The sequence below is a fragment of the Zeus faber genome (genome assembly GCF_960531495.2).
Source record: "Zeus faber genome assembly, chromosome: 1".
NCBI lineage: Eukaryota > Metazoa > Chordata > Actinopteri > Zeiformes > Zeidae > Zeus > Zeus faber.
In genome coordinates, this window is record NC_137193.1 from 23,633,458 (window position 1) to 23,657,422 (window position 23,965).

The window sequence follows — 23,965 nt, forward strand, 5'->3', positions numbered from 1 at the left end:
GGATCGACACCACTCTGCCAATAAGAACGAACCTCACACACCGGCCTCACTGACTCTCTCTCTCTCTCTCTCTCTCTTACTCTTTAGCCCAAAAACACAACTCAACAAATAAACAGCCGTGGTGCTGTACAGCTGTCTCTCTTTCTCTTCTATAGCTCACACCTACTCACACTTACACACACTCACACACACACACGCGCGTGTGCCATAGAGCATTAGGCAAATAATTACTGTAATCGAAAGCTTACTGTACTTAAGTAAATAAACATACCTTGACCTAAAATCGGTGGTGATTCCTGTGTCGTCAGTTAACCGTTATTAAACACTCATCTAAATTATAAGTTGCTGAATTAACACATTTTCTAGTTCTGTACAAAATGACATCACACAAATCCCTCTCTGAGAAAGAAGAAAAAAGAAATGTGTGATTTTATTTATTTTCTGGTATAGAAGTTAGATGCCGTCCTTGATTGGTTATCTGAAGTGGCTCGTCCTCATTTTATTGGAACATGGAATAATACGATAATAGGAAATATCGTAAATAAAAACACAGAACAAACACATGAAGGTGTTCACATTTAGACCAAAGGAAGGCTATGTTGTCATGCTATATCGACATGTTTTATTCCGTTCATGATATTTATTAATTCATATTTAAAATTAGATGGTCAAAAAAAGACTTTTGTTTAAAATGCCATAGCTGTACTAGTTTTTGCACAGTCGTGGTTGTTAAGCAAAACGATTCATTCTCACGTCCTTGTTTTTCTCAAAGTGACAACTTCTGTCTGTGTGTGTGTGTGTGTGCGTGCGTGTGTGTGTGAGGAGGGGGGAGGGGCGTGGGCTGGTCGCTATGGTAACGGAACGCTAACGCCGCCTATCGATTCCATAAAAAATAAAATAGACTAAATCGTCGCGTCTGTTGATCGGCGTCAGAAATTTCATCCATGGATAAAAAAAAAATCCAAAACCTCGCTGAAACCATGTCCAAACAAGCGAAGCACTGTAAGTATTGAATCTGTTCACTTCACGTTCGCTTGTGCGCTGGAACTTGAACTGCCGCTGATACGAAACACCTGTTTGACTGTCCAGTATGCGTTACCCGACGTAAGGGTTATTATTTATATAATTATTATTTGCATTATTTACATGATGATATATAATTATTTCATTGTATTATTATTTGCGCTTCATTATTATGGCCATCATCATTACCGTCATCCAGTCGACAAAGCCGAGGCGGAGAGCCTCATCAAACTGTTCAATGGTCTCCTGGAGGAGCAGCCCGCTTCCGGAAGGGCGGTCAATGGCTTGGACAGAGGGATGTTCAGACACATAATGCACACCACGTTTGGGATGACAGATGATATGCTGGTGGATGGAGGTAGATCTTTTATCTTCTGCATCTTCTGCACATGTAAACATCCCTAAAGTGTAGTTACACCCGTGTACCTGTGGTGGAAATGTAATTCATTTTTTTTCCTTTTCTCCACTGTGGGTCATTCATGTTGAAAAGATAAACTGTACTGCCATACTGTGAAAGTAGATTACTCGATTGTTTGAATATACACCAATCATCACCTGCAGTTGACTTACTTTTGCTGCTTACTCTGGTCACCGGAGGTAAAACTGTTCATTTTCTTCCAGTTTTCCGAGCATTTGATAAGGACAATGACAACTTTGTTAGTCTAAAAGAGTGGATTGAGGGCCTCTCAGTTTTTCTTCGTGGGACCTTGGATGAAAAGATTCAATGTAATGTGACAATATATTTTTTGAGACCCCACATAAACACATACACAGAGACACAGGTTACACTTGTACTGACTCCATGTCTTCCACGTGTGGCCAGACTGCTTTAATGTATACGACTTGAACGGTGATGGCTTCATCTCCAGAGAGGAGATGTTCCACATGCTGAAGAATAGCCTGGTCAGACAGCCCATTGAGGAAGACCCTGACGAAGGAGTTAAAGACCTGGTGGAGATCACACTGAAGAAGATGGTGAGGGGAGTGTGGCTTGGAATGTTCAGTCTAAATCGGGTCTTGAACTGGTTTTCCTACCCCCTACCCCATCCCCCCACTATCTCTTCACACTACATGGACCCCTAGAAAATGACTGTTAATGACCAATCATCACATCCTCGCTTTCCATAGGACCATGACCATGACGGCCGGCTCTCTTTTGTAGATTTTGAAAAATCAGTTAAGGAAGAGGACCTTTTGCTTGAAGCTTTTGGAACCTGTCTACCTGATGCAAAGGTAACTGTTTAAGAAAAAAAGAAAAAAACACCCTTTTGAATTGATTTTTCTATTCCCTAAATGTTTTTTCTCTCCTTTCAATTTCAGCACATTCTGATGTTTGAGAAGCATACATTTCAAGATTAGTTTGAGGACTGAATGTACTTTTTTAATGAAGAAATATTCCAAAAAACGTTTTTATTTTCATCCACTGTTAAAAATTGCCTCCAAAAACTGTGTAGATTGGTCATAGTTTATAAAGTAACACATTGAAGACAGCAGACTTGTTCAAATGCGGCGACGTGGTTTAATCTTTTTCTCTGTTGGTTTCCTGTCAGGAACTGATGCAACCTAACAATAAAAAAAAATTATTAAACAAAGTAGCATGACTTCCTGAATGTCTGTTAATTCTAATAAATAATTTGTTTTGCTTGGCGCTCAAATCAGTGCTGCAGGTGGCCTCGTACCTCTTTCATTGTGCTCCTGATCAGGTTGACTGTTGTGTTCAAAGACTCGTCCTCCATGTCCAGTTTCGGCAGCTCTGGGAGCCTTGGTCCAATCAGTTTCTCATTTTTCTTCGTAACACTGGATTCCTCCGATTTACGTTTCCTGTTTTCTAAGTGAGTGGTCCTTGGGATGAATCTCACTGCAGAAGCTTGTTTTGTAGACACTTTTCTTCCTGTGACTACATCTTGGTTAACAGAGCTTGAACTCTGTGCCGTACACTGCTTAGTGTCAATTATGGCATCATGTAATGACCCCATTTTGTCCTCTAATGGTAAAGTCCTGTCAAGGTTTGTGTTATGTCTGTATGCACAGTCTTCCTGGGGAGGTAATGGAAGTAGAGGAAAGCCAAGATAATGGTTGATACGTGAGCACTCCCCCATATTATTCTTGACAGAACTTTGATGTTTTGTTGAAGAGGTCCCTTCAGATGTGTGTGCCGGCTCCGATGGTGTGGGCTCCTCTTTCACTTCCTCTCTCTGCTGCTTTTCTTTTGCTGTAGAACGATAATGGCGAACCCATTTCGTTAACGTCTCACATATCTTTCAAATGATGTGTCCGTGTTTATATTAATAAATGTAATGTACCTTTATGGTGGGCAGTCCTGACCACATATTGCCTCCGGTCTTGTAGCTTTAATCTGGTGTCTTCCACAGTTTCATATTCAGGAACATAGCACACATGCAGCACACCGCCAAAGAAGCTCTTCTCATCCATGCATCGTTTAGCAGCTCTGAAAGTGATAATTTCCATTATTAGCAGAGTCATTCAAAGAGTTTTGTGACATGTCGATAAGTAGGTTATGACCCGTAAGGTAACGATAAACAAATACACCTCCTAACCTTGCGCTGGGGAGCCTCTGGAACTTGACGAGGTAAACCTCTGTGAACTCTTCAGCAGGGTACTCATCCAGTGGCCTGTACTCCTCAACTGCGCCGTAGAGGGCACATAGCTGGATCAGCTCCGTCATCACCCCGATGGCCGGGACCCCTTGCACCATCAGGTAGCGAGACTCTAAATTAATCGTGTACACCTGAGCAGAACAAACATATATGTATGGATGTATTCAGAGGCGGGTAAAATGGACACAGTACTGTATGTGAAGCTGTGTTGCTGCGCTGGTGTGTGGATCTCGTCTGGTTTGTACAGCCTCTGGCATCACGTCTGTATTGTCGACAGAACTGTAGTTACCGTCCTTTTTTTTTTTTTGATCGTTTCAGGTTTTGGTTGTCTATAAGTGCGAGTGATCTCTGGTGCTGCCACATATAAAATAAATGCGATGTGGGGATCTCCAGCCTCAGTAAACCACTCAAGCTATACAACGTTAACATTTTCAACTATTTCTTGGACGTTTTGTTTATGTTCAGGAGATATATATATATATTTTTTTACCTTTACTGATCTAGCATTCCTACCCTCACGATATTTGGGTCGAGAGATGCACACTTTCCTCTGTTCGTGGTGTTCGTAAACCTCGGGGGAGCTCCAGCAAGCGGAGTTGCCGACAGGCGCCGCCATTTTTGCAGCCAAGACTTCCGGTCGGCCCGTTTCAAAGGAAGAGTTCGGTCAAAGTCAATTTCCATTCAATTCAATGGGAGTTGTTGGCATGGGAACCATGCAGTACGTTTACATTGCCATAGCAAATTGAAAACAAAAAGTGAAAATTATAAGCTACATTTTTAAACAGAAAAAAAAAATATATTTCAATTGAAAAATATGCACATAAACCTAAAATAAAACCACAAACAATTAAACATTGCTCTAAAACATATATGTATACATGTATATATATATGTAGATACATGAAAACGACCTGAAATGCATTTCAATTGAAAACATGTATATGTGTGAATCCGAATAAGGACAAGGACCGTGAAAAACGCGGACAGAACTATGAAAACGTGGAAGTCTCTTATTTTGAAAAACAGTTATCCTCTCCCAGAAGACGATCGTCGGCTACTTTCGCCTTGATTCGGGGAAAGCCGAGCACATCGATGGGTTGTGAGTGCAGCAGCTAGCATGCAGCAGCTAGCATGCAGCACGAGGGTTTGTCTTCAGTATGTTTGTCCATCAAGGCATCCAACCGGTCACTGTGGTGTTTAACAACGCCAAAAACTGCTTTCTCCACCTTCCCCCGAACTTGACATCGCATCTTTCCCTACAAGAGGTAAGGAGGTTCATCTTTAGTTTGTTAGCGAACGAAATACCAAGACTCTATGTTGCTGCAGGTGTGATCAGTTTTAGGAATGAAATGAAGGAAATGATCCTCGAGTGGTGACTGTTTCCCTTTACAAAAATGAGGGGAGGGGAGGGGAGGGTGACTCTGCTCTAGATACGTTATTCCATCACTGATTAACCACGAATAAACCACTTGAGTAAACAGTGTCTTCAGGGAACAGAGAGCAAAGCTGCTAAATGTGAATGTGATTTAAATTGTATGTATCCATCATACATAGTATGACAAATAGTGTGTGTGTGTGTATATATATATTTAATATGTACATATTTTATTTAATATATGTACATATTTTATTTGATATGTATGCAAACATCCACAGCTTTCTCATTTTGACAGAGTATGCGTGTTTGATACAGAGATAGTTCCATTGCTGATGTTTAGGTTTAGTTTATATTGTCAAATCTTTCCAGTTTGTGTTTGATTTTTAGGTTTATCGCATATCGCCAATTTTCTTTTTTTATTCCTATTACCTAATGATTGTTGCCAATTTTTAAGTGAGCTGCTGTAAAGTATCGATCCATCGATGACAACAGTGTTATTGTAATTCCCCTATACTCCCACGTGGTGGCGACAAAGCATTTTATATTATAAGTATATAAGTGGGCCAGAATAGTGCAGTCTGTAAATTTCCTATAATTAAATGTTTCTGATTCTGATCCATTTCTACAGTTTGAGTTGGGAGACATTTTGCCTTCCAAACAACCTTTCTGACATTTTTGTGTGTGTGTTTATTTGCATGTGTACACTTGCCTGGTTTGTGTGTTTTAGAACCAGGCTTTGGAGTTGTCCTGGGGCGATGGCTCTCCTGTCTTCCTCAGCTGGACTAGGAGTAGGAGTAGGACCTCCTCTAGCCCAGAGGGACACAAAGTGGAAATGTGTCGGCAGCTTGGAGAGAAGCTAGGCTTGAGAGATGGAGAACAGGTAGGCTCCACAGTTAAGGAACCTCTGGATCTTATCAGTGCAAAGTCGATAGTCGACCTCAGTCTTGTAAGTGATTCCATTTGCATTTTATTAGTTGCATTTTTTTACCTTAGGGTTTCCTGAGGCCGTGTCAACAGGTCTTATCTGTTCATCAAGTTTTTGTGGAGCCTCTGTCTTCTGATGACTGGGAAATCTTGGTGAGTGAGCATGTTTATTTAACACAATATATAAGTTATGACAGATACTTATTAGATATCAAGTCTAACAGAAGCAGATAACATTTCCTTCACTTTTCCCCAAAAGCCTTGACTATCTATAGTTGACTTTAGGAGTCAGGCTTAATAAAACACCATAAAGTGCCTGTCTTAAAAGGTCCCAAACAGAAGGGTAAATGACCATTTTGGTTTTCTAGTTGTATTTGGTTCTATATTGCTGTGTGTTGCCTGACACTCCACAGGAGCTCCACAGTGTGGCCTTGGAGGAGCAGCTGTTGGACCAGATCAGAGTCGTGTTCAAGGATGCAGTGTTCCCTGTGTGGGTGGACCAGCACACAGTCATCTACATCAGAATAGGTTGGTGTCACCCCAATCACTATGTTATGTTACTTTTTCACACTTGGAAAAAATGGCTCATTAATGACCATTTTTTATTTATATATTTTTATGTCTGGATTCGGTCTCTCACCTCCACAGCATCTATTACACCACCCGTGCCCTACGGTCACTTGGAGCAGTTCACAGAACTAGTCGTCTCCCCAAAGACCCGGACGGGAACTGGCAACCTCACCTACCCTCCGTTGGGAACCAGTCAGAACCAGCGTCTTCAAAGGAAGTCCAACTTCGAGCTTCCCACCTACTCAAGGTCACCCTTGCAGAGTGGCATGCAGGAAACCACCCCTCACCAGCCCTCTGTCCCCCAAAGCCACCCGTGGGGTGGTGTAGCAGACTTGAAGGGCCTCATGCGCTACCTGCTAACGGGGGCTCACGATCCTGCCAAGGATGTTCCTCCTGTTCCCGACATCCCGGCTCTCCTCATGGACTCAGCCTGCAGAGTGTACGGCCAGCCTCCCGATTCTCTTTGCACCATCCAGTCTGGTGCTTCAGGCGTGGTCCACCTGTTTCCCTTCGACCACACCAACCACGATTGGTGCGCTGGACCTCAGGCTGCGGTCACATACGGCCTGCTCTCCAAGGTCCCCTCCCCAAAGGAAGCGAGGGACCGAGCCAAGCAAACTGTGGAGAAAAAGAAGGTGAAGATTCCAAAGGCTGCCGCGGGAGAAAAGGACGGAGAGGAGGTGGCGCGGGAGGAGGAGACAATGGCGGTTAAGGTAGTGTGCCACCAAATGGAGGAGCTGCAGGCCAGGCACAGATATTCCAGCAGTGGAGAGATCCACTCTGCTAAAGTATGGGTAAGTACATTCATAGAAGAACACAGTGATTACATTTTCCACCTCACCCTCACATTAGTTTGTACTTCACTGTAGGGGATTGCTAAAATGAGCCAAAAGTATAAAGATTTTTAATTTCGTAGTTCGTTTTTTTTGCCCTTTTTTTGCAGATCCCACCGCACTTGGCAACAAGGTTGAAAATCCCTCCCCACTCCACAGTGAGAATTCAGCCGATAAAGTCAGCGATCAAAGTAGCCTTGGGTATTTGCCTGCAGCCATTGGAACCCCTGGTGAGCGCCGCAATGAAGTTCTAAGCTTGTTAACGAATGTGTAGTTTGCCTTCCCCATGTACTACGTGTTCTGCATTGTCCATAGAGCAAACTTTTCCCTTTCTGATTTGTTTTGATTTGACACTGCGTGGTGGTCCCAGCCTGAAGAGAGTGACGAAGACATCCGGGCGGCTTTCCTCGGCTGGCTCCACACACAGAGCCACGAGGCGCTAGCCTGCCTCACCGCACGCTCCAACATCATCATACTGCACGGAACCGATGGTACCACGGTCGTACATTTCCCATAAGAGCCTCTGGGCTGATTACATTTTTTTTTAATTATAATAATAATAATAAAAAAAGAAAAATTAGAGCATATAAATATAATAAGGGAGGCTATAAAAATTACTTTTTTAATCTCCAGTTTCATCTGCATACATATTTGCCTCTTTTGCCCCTTCCTTTCAGCCAAGCTGGAGCTGGCTCTGAGCGTGTTGAAGCCAGAACCTGAGGGCGAGCCGGCCGATCAGCTCTTCCTGCTGTCACTGACGGTCCTCCAGAAGGCCCTTGTACAGGTACAGCTCTCCCACCAGAAGGTTTTTAGCGCTGTTTTCCGTAATGCCACACCCGTAACGCTGTGTTATCTGATGCATGACAAATCTAGACAAAACAGAATTATCCAGGAAAATGATTCCTCCTCCAAATCCTTCAGAAAGCCCATAATTCCCATTCCTAATCTCATTCAGATAGACAGACAGTCCAGAACCACAGCGACTGTGGAGGCGGTGGCTGACACGCCTCAGACAGAGCTTCCTTCTCTCAGTTCACTTGGGTAAGTTGGCCACTGCTACTTCTGGCGATGGTAGCAGTGACAATACAACAGCAGCAGAAAATGAAACCTCCATTTAACTCTCTCTCCCTTCAGGGGAGTGGAGGAGTGGAGCAGGACCGGGTTTCACTTCATCTCCCACAGCCTGATGGGAAGTCCCCTTTCCCGGGAGCTGGGGTCCTTCGGGTGGGGCCTCCAGGGCGGAGCTCTCCTTATCACCGGGACCAAGGTAAACCCAAATATTCTAAGAAATAATAAGGATAATCGATAGGGGGTTTTCTTATTCACACGCTAGTTTTTCAAACACTATTAATGATTATCAAATATAGAGTGATGCAAAGTGTGAGTGTTAGTAAAGCAAAAAGATACAAGCAATACATCAGAATGAATCTAGAATTGAATGAATAATCAAATTAATTTAGAAACTGTGTTTTACCCTATGTGTGTTGTTTCCCTGTTCCTCGCAGGGAAGTGGGAAGAGTTCACTGTCCAGAGCTCTGTGCAGGAGAGCGAGAGAAGACCTGGACGCACATGTGGAGGTGGTGGACTGCAAGAGGCTCAAAGGCAGGAACACACACACACTAAAAATGATTAAATCTGCACTTCTTAAAAAAAAAAATATATATATATATATATATTTATTAATATATCTTTGTTTTGTTTTTCCCTTCCCTGCCACTAGGCAAAAGGGCGGAAACGGTGAGAAACACACTGGAGGAGATCTTTGAAGAGGCCCGGTGGAGGCAGCCCTCCGTGGTCCTGCTAGACGACCTGGACCATGTGACTGGGGCCCCCGCCTCAGCGGAGCACGAGCAAGGCCCAGAGGCGCAGCTACGGCTGCACATAGCACAGAGTAAAGAAAAACAAACCTTCACGTTCATTATGGAGGAGAGATATTGTATACCATTACGGTCGGTGATGTTATGTGCGTTTAGGTCTGATGGACGTGGTGGAGGACCTGGTGGTGCTCTCCAGCCTGGTGTGTCTAGTCGTCACCAGCCAGAGTGAGCAGTCGCTTCACCCGCTGCTCACCCAGGTGCAGGGCTCCCACTTCTTCCAAGGCTTCGTTCACATCCAGCCGCCTGACCAGGTCTGTTAAACACACGGTTATATACAGAATATACTAGTTAATAACTAGTATATACAGTCTTATATGTTGTGTGTATTAGGCTTGGTCCGATTTACGATTAAATCGTCTATTGGTGATTGACTTTGATGACAGACAGGTTTATTATTATTATTTTTTAATCCGCCAGGAAAAAATCTGACAATTTAAACGGTGTAAGTGCAGTTGGCCGTGTTCTGAAACTGGAGCGGAGGGAGAGAGGAGAGGGAGGGGGCGGAGGCTCTCCTCCTTTCCGCTCAGAGCTGTCGAGTAACCACTGCTGATCGGGTCTCACTTCCCCTCTACAGTCCCGTACAGTGACTTTGAGGGGCAGTTGCTCCAAAAACAGAGAAGGCAAATGGACCCCCAGCTCCTAGGTGTTCTAGGTGCTCTGGGCAAACGGTGCGCACAGCGTAGCCGCTGTGCGCACATCGCGGGTGTGCCAAGGTTCAAGGTTCATGAGGTGCTCCTCGTGAATGTATCTTTCCCAGACAATCTGCTACCTTGATGCCCATTGATTAAACATTTGAATAAAAAGTGCACCTGATAAGATGGGGAACCGGGGGTCCATGGCGCAGGTGATTTGACACCCCCCCCCCTCCCACGTACCTGCCACTCAATATGAAAATCTTGTGATTATAATATAGTATAATCTCATAGAGAAAGATTTCAATTTATTTCATCATCTCTATTACATTCCCTCTTAGTTTCTCACTTGTATGGAAAATGAAAAACGTAGACCTAACTCAGAAAATTGGGGCGGAGTTTTTTTAAATTTCTCCCTACGACAGTGGTGCGCGCAGGCTCTTTTAATTTTAGATCTATTTATTTTTGTTTCCTACATGCATGTACCAATTTTTTTTAAACACAACTCAGTTAAAGGACTGTCCCAAATCCTTATTCCATACTGTTGCAAAAAGAACCCGTGTCCCCACTGTCTCCCCGTTGCTTTTTGTTGCTATGGGACTTATTTTTGTAAAAACTGGATTATTTTTGTGTAAATATTTACTTGTAAATAATAAGTCCTGCACTTCTGGAACGAGTAGACCACATTAGCCACACTACATTACATTCTGTGCACACGCGAACCCCACCCCACCGCGCACACGCGCGCCCCCCAATAAGATCATATATTGCGGATCGCTGCCCGGGATTTTGCATGATCGCTTAAGCCTAGTGTGTATGTGTGTATGCTAATATCCTTTTTGTCAGAATGAGATTGTTGATTCAGAGATTTATTCTTTACTATTACGTTTATATATTTAGCTTTATTTGTATATTGACATTTTTTTCCTTGTTTATTTTAGGATTTATTTTTCATTTTACTGTTTTGATTTTTAGGTCAAATTTTCTTTGTCTTTCATTACTTTTCTTGTTTACTGTTTATCATAGGTTTATTATACATTTTTTGGCTTATTGTATATATTATTGTATAGGACAGTCCTACTTTACTTTTTATGTATTTTAGGGTAATTGCATGTTTCCAATATATTCTATAATTTTTCTATTACTTTACTGTCAGTATTGCTTTGATGTGAGCTGCTGTAACACAGCAATTTCCTCCCGTGGATCTTGTCTCTCTATCTGTCTAATCATAAACAAACAGAAATTACACATTGTTCTTATCAGGACGCTGTCAAACAGCCTGTCAGTGTGTCTCTGTCTGTTCCATCACATCCCTCAGGCCCAGAGAGCCGAGATCCTCCGTCGCCTGATCCTTGGAAAGGCTGGCGGACGGGAAGAGAGTCTGGCCGCTTTGGACCTGCCAGCCGCTGCCAAGGAGACGGACGGTTACCTGGCCCGTGATCTGGCTCTGCTGCTGGAGCGGGCCGAGCACGCCCGTGCAACACGGGGGGAACACGCCAGCCAGGGTACCACAGGGCATTACACCACTGTTTACCTAAATGGGACCTCCAGGCGGCAATTATAATTTCTTTTTTTTCTTTTTTTTTTTTTTTTTAATCAGTGGTTCACATAATCTTCTTTCTATATAATCTAGTCTTTTGGTTTACTTTCACCTTATGTTGCAGTGAAAATAAGGTCACTGATGTTTTTACGAATGTACCACTGATCCATGAAATTTGTTTTCTCTTCTATAAAAAAAAGTTTAAGTAAAGCCTTACAGTACAGAATTTGGAAATGTATGATCAGAAAACAAAATTCATGTGAAAACTGTTATTTTATTGTAGTTTCCTTAAGCACCATATTTAAATAGTTCATGTCCTCTGTATGAAGTTATTCTTTGTAATATTTGTGTACCTTAGACGGCTTCAAACCATATATCTGTGTCACTTTTTACGACGTTTGTCCTGTTGTCCTTCCAGGAGCGGGTCTGTCTCAGATGGACTTTCGGCAGGCCTTGCAGGGCTTCACCCCTCCGTCGCTGTGGGGGGTTAAGCTCCACACCCCCGGTGGGGTGGGGCTTGACCGGGTGGGTGGGCTGCGTGAAGTGCGACAGCAGCTTATGGACACCATCCTCCTTCCCGCAAAGGTCGGTGCTGCCGGCGGCCAATCACACGGCCTTGTCATTCAGTCGTTTTATGCAAAATCTGACCTTGGAGCAGGTGTCGGGTTTTTACTTTGCGACAGGGCTACAAATGGCATTGTTGTTTTGTTTTTTTAAGACTATATCAGATCACGTTGGTAGTGGGTACGGGGGGGGGGGGGGGTGCATATTGACCTAGTGAAATTCACTGCAAGTGTAAAAAAAAAAGTGAGAAATGCTGATGAGATGAGAAGTACAGGCAAAATTGCCTTAATCACTTAAAGACATAAATAAATGGTATATGGAAAAGAAAATTTAAGAAGACTATTTACAAAAACTAGATAGAATCTGTAATATACAGTTATAAATAAATGTAAACAAAAACAGATACGTAATTAACAGTATTTCCAATTCTCAAAGTTAGGTTCACAAGTTAGGTTCCATTAATTGACATTGAGTCTTTGCGTTTCCATGGTAACCGTTGTTTGTTGCAGTATCCGGTCCTCTTCGCCAACCTTCCGATCCGCCACCGCTCAGGGGTCCTGCTGTACGGAGCCCCTGGGACGGGGAAGACCCTGCTGGCGGGCGCCGTTGCCAAGGAGAGCGGGATGAACTACATCAGCGTCAAGGTACGCCGGCCTTTGGTCTGCTGGTGGCTTTGACCCCTTGCACAGGAGAGAAATAGCTGTGTTCTCTGCACCAGGGCCCTGAACTTCTCAGCAAGTACATCGGAGCCAGCGAGCAGGGAGTGCGGGACGTGTTCCAGAGGTGAGTCACTACTCTGTTGCTGCTTGTAGCATCTTGTTAACATGGTAACGTATGCTGATCTCAGTTGGCGCCGTGTCTTCTCCGTCCTCCCCCGCAGGGCCCAGGCCGCAAAGCCCTGCGTCCTGTTCTTCGACGAGTTCGACTCCCTGGGGCCCCGGAGGGGCCATGACAGCACAGGGGTGACGGACCGTGTGGTCAACCAGCTCCTCACGCAACTGGATGGCGTGGAGGGCCTGCAGGGTGGGGACACACTGTAATACACATACATACAGTTTGTCATTGGTGTGAATAAACAGAGATGAGGGCTTTATCTAAAAAATTAGAAAAAAAAATGGAATCTTTTGCAAAAATAGGAGTCACAAGGTGTAATTTGGTATCACACCAAAAATAGGAAAATTCTAGATAGAAAGAATTGGTAAAATACGATTAACCTAAAAATCCAATACAAACAATAGAAATAAACTAAACTAACAATATAACTACAAAAATAAATAAACTGCTAAACAACATAAAATACCCCTTGGTACAGAATTAACTGATTACACAGCACCACAAACACTAATAATCTAAGGATCTTTATCTGTATTGCACTTTTCAAAGTTTTAGTAATTACCCTGGCAGAAAACAGAATCAAATATAGTATATCAAATCTAAATATCATATAACAAAATCATAATAAAACAAAATAATAAGACAAATTGAGACATCAAAAAACTAAATTGGAAAATACCAGTAATGTTATGGAAAGACAACATCAAAAGTAAGTTCTGAGAAGAAGCTCAATGGAGGTGATGGTGGCTCTGATAGCCAAATTCTAAACCCTGTGGACCCTCATAGTCTCAGGAGACCATTTGAAATGTCTGAATGTAGGAGTCTACGTGCTGGCCGCCAGCAGCCGTCCGGACATGATTGACCCGGCTTTGCTCCGGCCCGGTCGCCTGGACAGCTCCCTCTACTGCCCTCCCCCCGACCAGGTCCGTACTACAAGCTGCCGTCGCTCGCCACCAGTACCGTGTCCCAGAACCATATGTCCCTCAAAAGAAACAAAAGGGCCCCGACCCCACTCTGTTTCCAGGACGACCGTGTGGAGATCCTCAGGGCTCTGAGTGCAGACCTCCCCCTGGCAGACGACGTGGACCTGGAGCAGATCGCTTCCGCCACCGAGCTCTTCACCGGCGCCGACCTGAAGGCCTTGCTGTACAACGCCCAGCTGGAGGCCGTGCATGCCCACCTGGGAGCGTGCACGCTGCAAGTCAGTGGGGGTGGCGTTATGGGATGGTTGAGCCTGGGCTTATGATTAGGCAAAACAAGGCAGGAAAAGGCCAATATGCTTTCAAAATCCATCTAAAGACTTAAAGACAGTCTCTGCGACATTTGTCTGTCTGTGAGGACTCTACTTCATCATACCGGTAGTGATATTGCAATCTTTAATCAATAAATGCCATGATAAGATGACTAATTTGATGCAAAAAAACCTGTGAAAAATCATCCACGCTCTTAAAGGTTTGATATTGAGGATTCTTCTTTTTTTTTTTTTTTTTTTTTATTATTATCTTTTTTTTTAACTTTTAAAATGCCCACATATATAGAAAATATATGTGGGCTGTATAAGCCTCTGGCTGCTAGTAACAAATAAGTAATTATAAGTGAATTCCAGTGTTTAGTTAGACATTGCTTGTATAAATGGCATTTTAAATGACTGTATATTGTGCTTTGCCTTGCACAGAGCTATATGTGCAATGTGAACTGCACCTTTATTTATAAAATAATTTGATTGCAACTTTGATTTCTGGCCATATAAATAAGCCTTACAAATACCTGTCATTGAAGATGAACTCGAGTCCAAGTGACGTGATGCATTTTTACTTAACTTCTTAAGCAGTGGGTCTATCACCTGAATACAACATACATACAACATTTCCTGCTTTTTGGTCACACAGATCAGAATAGTTTGCACGGAACTTTTTTTTACTACCAACTTTTATTTACCTTTTTAGTTACGTAAATCCTTCCCTCCTTGTCCTTCAGGAGCGGACCTCTGTCTCGGACAGTGACGCCAGCCTGTCCTCCATGATCTTCCTGAACCACAGCAGCGGTTCGGATGACTCTGCTGGGGAGGGGGACCAGGACCAGTCCATGGTTGTGCTGGAGCCCGACGAGTTCAGAGCGGAACCCGAGCAGAACGACGGAAACGCCTGGAGACTCTACTTCGGAAGCTCCTACGAGTCGGAGTTGGGGAACCCGCTGATCTCTGGATCGGTGAGAGAGAGAGAGAGTCGTGATCCAAATATACATACCTTTGGCACTCGGATGAACACAAGATCAATATTTAAAGGTAAATTATTCATCATTGCATGGTGTTGCTGGTCATCCCATCATGATCTCTCCCCCGTGCTAGAACTCCCAGTGCATCTCTGGGCCGAGCTCCATGACCCAGGACCTCAATTTGGTGTCGCTCCGTGAGCCCTCTGGCTCCCTGCCGCCGGCCTACATGCCGTCCCTGCAGAGCGGCTTCCAGGAGTTGGGCCCAGAGCAGCTCGAGCGCCTCCTACAGGACGTCAACTTCATCAAGAGCAACTACAGGAAAACCAACGTGAGTTAAAAAAAAAAAAAAGCCTCATGTTCTCTTATTATTGTATATGAAGTTTTAGTGTTAATTCTCTCATCTATTTTGTTTGTATTCCTCATAATAGAGACAAATGTTTTTTGTTTTTTTTTTGTTTTTTTTTGTATTTGCAGGACTCTGTGCAAACCCAGTCTGCATCCAGTCGGCCTGGCCTGGTGCTGTGTCAGGCCCATCTGACTGCGGCCCTGACCCAAACCAAAGCCTCTCTGAGCCGGCAGGACTGGAAGAAATACACAACCCTGTGAGTGCAATCACACCCCAAAAAACTATGGTGCCATAAAACCCTTTTGTTTTTGGGAAAACTTTGTTTTCTTTTGGCAAATGATTTTCAAATTATTATTGAGAATAAATATTTTATATTTATTTTTTATTTTTTGGGGGCATTTTTATTTATTTGTTGTAGAGAGAGAACACAGGACATTGGGAGAGAGACAGGAAATGGGGGGTAAAGAGAGGCAAGCAGCAAACAGCTGCAGGCTGCAGGGCACCAGGAAGCTAGATGGTGCACAATAGCGATCCTCTACACGTCACTAAAATATTCAAAAACATATTTTTTGATATTGTCTTGCAATTGTGTGTGTGTGTTCACATTCAATTTTTTTGGTAAACATTGTCAGTGCTGACAAAATGAAATACGCAAACTGGATGGTAAATGTACCGTCATTAGTGAGTTTCAGTGTATATTTATTTCTTAAAAGAAAATCATTAAAACCTTTACAAGATAAAAAACCTCACAAAACAAAATCTTGTCACGGACCCCTTGCAATTCTTTCTTGGACCACTAGGGGGCGTGAATCCTAGTTTTGGAACCCCTTAACTAAATCATTCTAAATGACAATTTGGGAAAAAAACAAATCGATTTTTAAAGAAACTGAATGAATAAAATTTTTTGGCATGCCTCACATTTTAGGTTGGATACATTTTATAATTGACAGATTTTTTTCTTGACAGTGTTATGATGAACTCTACACAGTACAAAATAGCGTTGTGTGTGTGTGTGTGTATATATGATGATTGGTTTAATGTAATGTATACAATTATACAAATAATGGTTGTATTTTTCAGGTATGAAGCGTTCGGAGGTTTGGGGAAGGGAACGTCCAACAGCGCCGCTCTGTTCCAGCCTGGACAGCGAGTCACTCTGGCCTGAGCGACCACACCCGTGTTTCAAAGCAAAATGAGTTTCATCACTGCACTAAAATGGGATAATTTCTGGGAGTATACAGGGAATTTAAACAGAAGTGGCCTTGGTATGAATGACATTGAAGAATTTGCACATGCTTGATTGTAAATTGTAAACTGCTGATACCGTCGTAAATGTACATATGTGTAATGTCAGATAAAGATACATTTGTAATGAAAAATTGATTCTCCCAGCATTAAAGTAGTTGGTTTAAATTGCTGTACCTTTTGGTGTTAGTTTGTTTGCATATATACTGTGTTTTTCACTGAGTCGCAAAGATTTTGAATCTACTTACAAAACAATAATCCATCATGTGTTTTTGTCTAATGATCAATATAATTAGAATAATCATTGAATTATTAATCTCTCCTGAATAGGGGCCTCTCTCTATTGAGTTTGCATGTTCTCCCTGTGCGCACATGGGTCTCCTCCAATATAATATCAGGACCCCAATAATCAGGGACATAATCCTGTTTTATTGTTGACCAAGGCATGGATCTGCACCTGAATTGCTCGCCAGGTGCCATCACAGTGAGGCTGCCCCCTGGAGGGAAGCACATGGCTGGGAGAAACGCAGAGGCTATTTCTCCAGCCACCACTGCCTGCATGTGTCTGTTATGTGCATTTGCACCTCTGAAATGACCAAAACGAATCTCCTTCCAATGGGTATTTGGAAGGCAGGATTAGAAAATAAAAAGAAGCGGACAGTTTTAATGGTCGTGTGAAACGGTTCCAATCCACGGTTCTCCGTGAATTAACACTAGTTCTGAAGCGACAGACGAGAGTTCGTCTCTAATCTGCGCGAAGTAAAGTCACATTTCTAAATCACAAATCCCCAGACGGTTCCCACAACTTCAAGAGGCCGCAGATTTCCCTCCAGGAACTCAAATTTTTTCACACTGCGTTGAGGTTTTGCTGTTGGTTTTATTAACAATTAGTTTCTGTGTTTCTATCAAAGGTTTCCTCGCATGCTGTTTGCAGTCAAATCAAATCAATTAGAATTTCCATTCTCTAATTTCATAGTATGTACATTTCTTTCTTGGTACTAACAAATATTTCAAAAATATTTTTTGTGCGAACATAAAAGTGTGTTCTTGGTGATGGATATTGGGGTTTTTTTTGTGAAGATTGTTTTTATTTGAATTTCTGTTTCATATGGAATGAATGAAACAGACTCTTAATTGGGTCATTTGGCTATCGTATGTCACAATGATCCATTTCGGCCACAGATGCCAAACACTTGGAACATGACCATATATGCATTATGCAAAATTATAATGATCCTGATGATGTAGAAGTCAGAATTTAAGGCATTTTCTATAACATGGTTAATAATAACAGTTAAAAATCATAAGGTGAAGACAAGCGGAAAAAAATACCCTTTACGCTTGAACTTAAGACAGAATAATTTAGTCATGAAGGACGAAGCTCAGAATTTTCTTTCCAAAACATTTTCTATTTTTTTTTAGCCAGGGAGACAAAGTGAAATTTAAATAGGGGACGGAATTGAGGCGCGACTTTGCAGCAACTTTTAAAATACGTTGAGAATCTGACCGGTTGTTGCCCTCCGCAGAAAGTAATCTTGAAGTGGAACAAGTCAAGGTCAACGTACGAAAAGGAAAAAAGATGAACCTGCTACAAGTAGAGTACCATTTTTACTTATTTCACAACCTGGGGGCTCATGGAGACTTTCTCTTTCCTTTTCCGTCTGAAACTCTTTACCAACGAGACCCTCGTCTGGGTCTCGGCAGCTCAGTAGCTCCCGAAAGGGAGCGAGGGCACCTTTATCAAATGTCGACCCTTCGGGTCCTTTCTTCCTCAACTTATCTCGACAATATTTTCCTCTGGAAGCGAAGCGCTCGCCGTCGTCCTACACACGTTGGCGGTTCCCGCGTCGGTAAATATAGCAACAAGGTCTGGATCCGGCTCCGTCTCGTGTTGGAGCACACAAGGCCTGGCCCGTCCTCTATCTCTCACGCTGTCTACACTTCTCTCACCCGCTGAAACGTGTGTGTTGATCTGATGAGACAGGTCGACACAGGGAAGCAGAAACACTTTGGAGGGGCCGGGACGAACCAGAGGCTCAGAGGGAAACTCCCCGAACTTGGGCTTTTCATGAGCGTCCCCGGGAGAGCAGCTCTCTCTGTTTGGAACAAATCAACCGTCCGTTTTTCCAGCGCGGAGAACTGTCAAAGATTCACTGGAAGATGTTTCTGTGAAATGGAGACCGGAGACGTTGCGCATCGAGAAATGGCTGGAAAATTGAATGTAGCTGCAAGGAAGGAAGGGAAAGTACGTTGTAAATGGATGGATGGATGTTTGTTTTATATGTGAACATTTTATAATAAATACAAATTCCTCATCCACTTTTTGAGAAACTCGGGTGGACTTATCAGTTCTCAGAAACACACATATTGTTTAGGTCGAAGAGCCTAAAGCCGTGGTGGTCAACCTGAGGCTCGGGGTCCGCATGAAGCCCATAGACCCCCCGTGGTGCGGCCAGGCAACAGACAATGCAGAAGATGTATTCAAATAGAATAAAACCTAAATAAAACATAAATATATTTTCTGAAATGAAGCTCGTATTTATGATTTTGCAATATCCTATTGGTCAAATAGGTTAAATATTAAGCTTTTGTTCTTCTAGATTGACTACTAGACGGCAGTTGTTTGCACTCGAGTGCCCCAATCACGGTCGTTTCTAGCTTTTTGGGGGCCCTATGCGACCGCATATAGTCCACATATAGCAAGAAACGCCCCTGGTCCCAATTATCTGCAGAGCGCCTCTAAGCGTTTTCCTCATCGATCTGACGCCAGTGCCTTAAGGTCAAATGAATAATAATAATAACAATGTGTGATGGATGGTCCTCTCGTCATTAATAACCAAACAGACACCAGAGCGTCTCCGGAGAGCCGGAGCTGTCAGAACGGGTCAATACAGACACCGCGCAAAAAGGAAAACCCAGCGAGTCGCACAGCTTCCCTCTCTGGGCGACCATTTTTTCCACCGCCAAACTTTTGATGTACTCAAATAAGCCGCCGTTTCGTCGATAAAGCTCTGAGGGATCGTCTCAACCGTGTCAGCCTGTTCAATATTGGAGGAAGGGAAAGTACTGCAAAGCCGGTTGTTTGTTGGTGTTGCTGTGTCTCGCCAGTTCTTTAAAGAGGATTTGATGACGCCATATAAATAATTCAGTTCAGTACTGTTGCAAAAAAAAATAAAATAAATGCCAATGGTCCTGTTTTTTCATTTTTTCATTGTATTTTAATTTTAATTTCTGAGGCTAGTGTCGTTATGGGACCGGAGGTAATGGAACTCATTCCCTTTCCGACTTGAAGGCAGACTCTGGCCAGGGCAGAGGGACGCTCTGGACGCCAGCGCGATTTGCGTGCAACGCGAGCCCCGCCGTGAAAGAATGCGTGGTGGGCAATCACGGCGAGGCCTTATCTGATGTGATGAGCGCGTCCCACTGTAAGGCAAGCGGAGCCTCCCCCCCTGCCGAGCTCAGGCCTCGGGGGGCTGTCACACACTCCGCATGAGGCTTCTCAGACTCTGTAATGATGACGATCAGCTCTGCACATCACGCACATCCCATAATCATCCCAATTATTAGAATTACAAAATAAGGCCCTTAGAGAACATACAAATGTACATATCTTGTCTGAATCTATTGCATGAGCTATGTCAAACAGGTGAATAAGCAAAAGTAACCTACAAAGCCCTACACAACATGGCCTCCCACTACCTCTGACATGGCTTTGCTCTGTTTTGTTGTTAATTTTTTCTGTCCCTTGTTTGCTATACTCCTTTCACAACTTAGGTTGCCATGTATTATTCTGTCACTTATACTGTTTATTTCTCCGCCCATTTCAGATGGGGTCTTCCCTAGAGTTCAGCCTCTTCCAGTCGGCCTCCCCACACTCAGCACTGTGACGTCTTGGCGTTGTGGCAATGTGTCTGTATATACCGGTCCGGTTCACTCTCGTGGTGTCAGATTGTCTAGTTCTCTTCCATCCCGCTGTCCAGTGTCCTCGCCTGCCTGCACCTACTCCCGAGCCTCTGTCATGGCCTGCATTAGGATTCACCAGACGCACACACTCTCCCTCCAAACCACCAGGCCCGACCACCAGACTCAGGGCGACCATGCCTTCGCTGCTGGCACCCCCCCCCCCCCGCCCTCCACAAGCCAACACCCTGTCCAGCCTCACAACGCACCTTTTCTGTCTCGTTTTCACATTTAACCCCCCCCCCATTTTTTGTTCCTATTTTAAATGCATTCCTTCACTTCTGATTTTAAATATATTCAAATTATTCTTCTGTGTCTTTGTATCATACACTGTAAAGATTCTTTGGATACCTAGAAAAACACTATATAAATCCAATGTATTATTATTATTATTATCATTATTATTATTATTATTATAAACTTGTTACACGGCACTACAAGGATAAAATCTGTGTACAATCTTGGACAACATGTCATTTTTTAAATTTGGAATTGTATATTTATGAGGGGACATAAAATGAGTGTTCCAATGTTGTATATTAAAATAAATCCATTTGTATTGTACTTTCTGTCCAGCGCAGAGATTCCATCAGCGGCTCACGGTTCGGCCTCTGTTTGGGACTCAGGGATCTCGCCTCTTTTCTTTCCAGATTGGAGTTTCAGTTCAGCCTGTGAGTCGCTGCAGAGAGTCGCGAACAATACAAGCACATTACTCTTTTGCTGGGGTGACTCCCGACTCCTGAGTCACTGAAATACTGTATTTAAAATGTGATCTATTCATAATATTTTTCTTGTCCCATTGTCTAACTGAGTAAAGAATGTTTGAATAGTTCAGTTTGAATTATAATTTTGCTTTGCTCACTGAAAAGAGCTCCCTCTAATTAGTTTTTGTTTGGATGGGGGCCCCACATTGATCCTGCCTCGGGCCTCCAAATTTCTAACACCGCCCTTGCTCACACGCACCTGACACCTTTGATGATAGTGTAATGAGAATTTGGCTCAGTCCTGGACTGTGATGGTTGGGGGTCTCCAGGATCCATTTTCACTCACTTTATGAATGAAAATCAAATTTTATTGGGGTAATGTGTAGCCAGCCTTTAATGTGCAGCCAGCTCATTATCGGGGGGGGGGCTTTATTTTGAAATTTGGCTGGCTGCATATTATACCGCTTATTACGCAGCTACTTAATAAATAATAGAGTACACAGAATATTGATTTGAAATGATTTCAAAACTAGAACGCCTAGCCATCTCTTCAAGTCTCATGTTGTAATTTCTTTGTAGCGTTATTCAGAAATAACTGACCACTGATTGACCAATCAGAATTGAGTATTCCACAGAGCTGTATAATAATAATGTTTAGAAACGGTGTGTTCGGTAGTCCTTATGATGGCAGAGGGTTCCCTCCACATGGTCTCCCTATCCTGTCCTCCTCTCCTGCAACCACTCGTCCTCCCCCTCCTTCCCCTTCTCCTCCATCCTCCTCTCCATCCCTGCTAATGAGCTGCTAACAGAGTTCCATCGGGGCCTTCAGCTCTGCTGAGTAATCCCTTTAACGGAGCGGCCCGACTTGAACCTGAAACACACGGTCCACCCTTCCCAGGGACCGGCAGCCATTTAGGTGTGACAGCTGATGCTGCAAGGGGAACTGTGAAGTTGAGTGTTTGGAGGTAGAGAGAGAGAGAGAGATGTCTGGAACATAAATGGATTTTAGAACAGTGTGCTTGTTATTATGTCGTACTGATAGTGATGCAAGACTCGAATGATTTGTTGGTATTGAACAATTCTTTTAAATGACTCGGGAGTCACTCAGTGAAGACTAAGGAGTCATTGGGTTTTCAATTTTCAGAGTGACTTGTCGAGAGTGGAATCGCAAAAAAAAAAAAAAAAAAAAAAAGAGTCAAACCTTTCATCAACACTAATAGTTTTCACTTTCAGAGAGAAACTTCAGCTTGTTCTGATCGGCACAGAGCTACTGGCTGGAAGTAGATGAACAAGTGCAGCATTGCAATTTTGATATTGCAACACAAGTTTCATTTTTTGTTTTATGAATTATGGCAAAGTCCAAGTCATGTGAGTCAAAAGATTTGTTCGTTACATCTTGCACCACTATTACTAGACCATATATCAGAGACTCAATTATCATATTGTATTCATTTCTCATATTAATCAATCATCACACCGAGTGAACATGAACGCTTGTTTATTTGCTGACAATATTAAGGCAATCCTCTTATTGACTTCATCATTGATAATTAATAATTATTTAATCCTTAACTGTAGAACTAGCCCTGAACCAGGGGAACTCAATAGACTCTAGTGCGTCTCTGGGTGTGTGGACATTCTGGGTCACGGATTGCAGTGTGTTCCAAAACACATCCGCCTGTTCTCCCACAGACACATCACCATGGTGATGTCATAGCATTATAAGGACCCCTGGGCATCAGAACCCAAATTAGCCCAAATTTAACAGTATTTCCAAGCCGGTGGTGTTAAAAAATAAATCACTCTGTAAGCTGTGTGCCAACAGAAATCGTCTCATGAAAAGCAGTCGTGGGAAGTAACAAATTAAAAGTATTTTGGGACTGTACTATACTTAGGTACATTTAGTAGGTTTTGGAGTCTACAACCTTTACTTTCATTATATTTCAAAGCCAATATCTATCTAGACTTTTTATTGTACTATATTTCTAACACCATCGTGTTCATTATAATGCTGTGATGATTCATATATTAATTTTAAAATATATTTTCTCTCTCAAGATGAGGTAAATATTTTTTTTTACACATAAAATTGGCTGCTAAATGCATCGCGTCTCATGAAATCAAATGAGAATAAAGAAGACAGAAAACCTGCCATGGTCCTTAAATCTTTAATGTAAACAGCAGTTTGAGGGGATTAAAAAAACCCAAAACAAAACAAACAAAAAAAACCTCAAGATAAGACATCAGAAGGTATTAAATAGGGAGGAGAAAAATATTATATAAATCATATTCAAAAATAACCTTGATCTCTTTCTTAAAAAAAAAAGAAAAAAAAGAAAATAAAACGTAACATTTATCTGCTGTTAACGTTGACATAAGGAAAAAAATATATAACTTCCTTTTCCAAAAATGTACTTACATCATTTTATAATACCCTTAACTCAGTAATATACAAGAGAAGAGAAAAAAAAAATAATAATGAAATTGGGATCATTCCATGGATGAAAAAAGGGTCAAATATTGCTTGGGAATGGTGTGTACAGCAGTCATCACAACAGGGGACGAGTGGTGTGTCCGGTAAAGTCTGTGTTTTTACACTTCTTTTCTGGCAAAGCGTGTCGACGATATAGAAACAGCAGCGCGCTAATAATCGGAACATGACGAGACGCCAGGGAAGGGTCATTTTTCCTGTTTAACAGTGGG

The 23,965-nt window shown here is 42.7% G+C and overlaps 4 protein-coding genes across 4 annotated transcripts in view; 3 read left to right on the top strand and 1 right to left on the bottom strand.

The window, feature by feature from the left end:
* The window catches only part of LOC307242850 (synaptotagmin-like protein 1), a gene marked incomplete at both ends in the record, with an annotated part of 6,871 nt that extends 6,818 nt beyond the window's left edge, over positions 1 to 53 (top strand). The window contains one exon of the mRNA XM_080017452.1: positions 1 to 53. This exon is cut by the window's left edge and continues 90 nt beyond it. Coding sequence (XP_079873578.1) covers positions 1 to 53 — 53 coding nt within the window.
* Positions 54 to 457: 404 nt separating this feature from the next.
* Positions 458 to 2,382, top strand: LOC307242933 (calaxin-like; the record flags this gene model as incomplete). Its single annotated transcript, XM_080017579.1, has 7 exons — positions 458 to 473; positions 934 to 1,002; positions 1,223 to 1,381; positions 1,645 to 1,749; positions 1,847 to 1,998; positions 2,152 to 2,256; positions 2,344 to 2,382. The coding sequence occupies 7 exons, from the start codon at positions 458 to 460 to the stop codon at positions 2,380 to 2,382; spliced, it is 645 nt and encodes a 214-aa protein (XP_079873705.1).
* Positions 2,383 to 2,400: 18 nt separating this feature from the next.
* rbm48 (RNA binding motif protein 48) lies at positions 2,401 to 4,257 on the bottom strand (the record flags this gene model as incomplete). Its single annotated transcript, XM_080001503.1, has 5 exons — positions 2,401 to 2,586; positions 2,703 to 3,235; positions 3,327 to 3,472; positions 3,582 to 3,772; positions 4,132 to 4,257. The coding sequence occupies 5 exons, from the start codon at positions 4,255 to 4,257 to the stop codon at positions 2,524 to 2,526; spliced, it is 1,059 nt and encodes a 352-aa protein (XP_079857629.1). The 3' UTR covers positions 2,401 to 2,523.
* A 484-nt stretch (positions 4,258 to 4,741) lies between these two features.
* On the top strand, positions 4,742 to 16,766 carry pex1 (peroxisomal biogenesis factor 1). Its single transcript, XM_079998849.1, has 24 exons — positions 4,742 to 4,906; positions 5,747 to 5,899; positions 6,013 to 6,096; positions 6,357 to 6,471; positions 6,592 to 7,307; positions 7,457 to 7,576; positions 7,717 to 7,837; positions 8,024 to 8,130; positions 8,302 to 8,387; positions 8,481 to 8,613; positions 8,852 to 8,948; positions 9,067 to 9,237; positions 9,320 to 9,474; positions 11,174 to 11,360; positions 11,814 to 11,980; positions 12,469 to 12,603; positions 12,678 to 12,742; positions 12,840 to 12,982; positions 13,613 to 13,716; positions 13,818 to 13,994; positions 14,771 to 15,001; positions 15,141 to 15,335; positions 15,482 to 15,609; positions 16,434 to 16,766. Exons 1-24 carry the CDS (start codon positions 4,799 to 4,801, stop codon positions 16,516 to 16,518), a joined length of 3,783 nt encoding a protein of 1,260 aa, XP_079854975.1. The 5' UTR covers positions 4,742 to 4,798; the 3' UTR covers positions 16,519 to 16,766.
* The last annotated feature ends 7,199 nt before the right edge of the window (positions 16,767 to 23,965 follow it).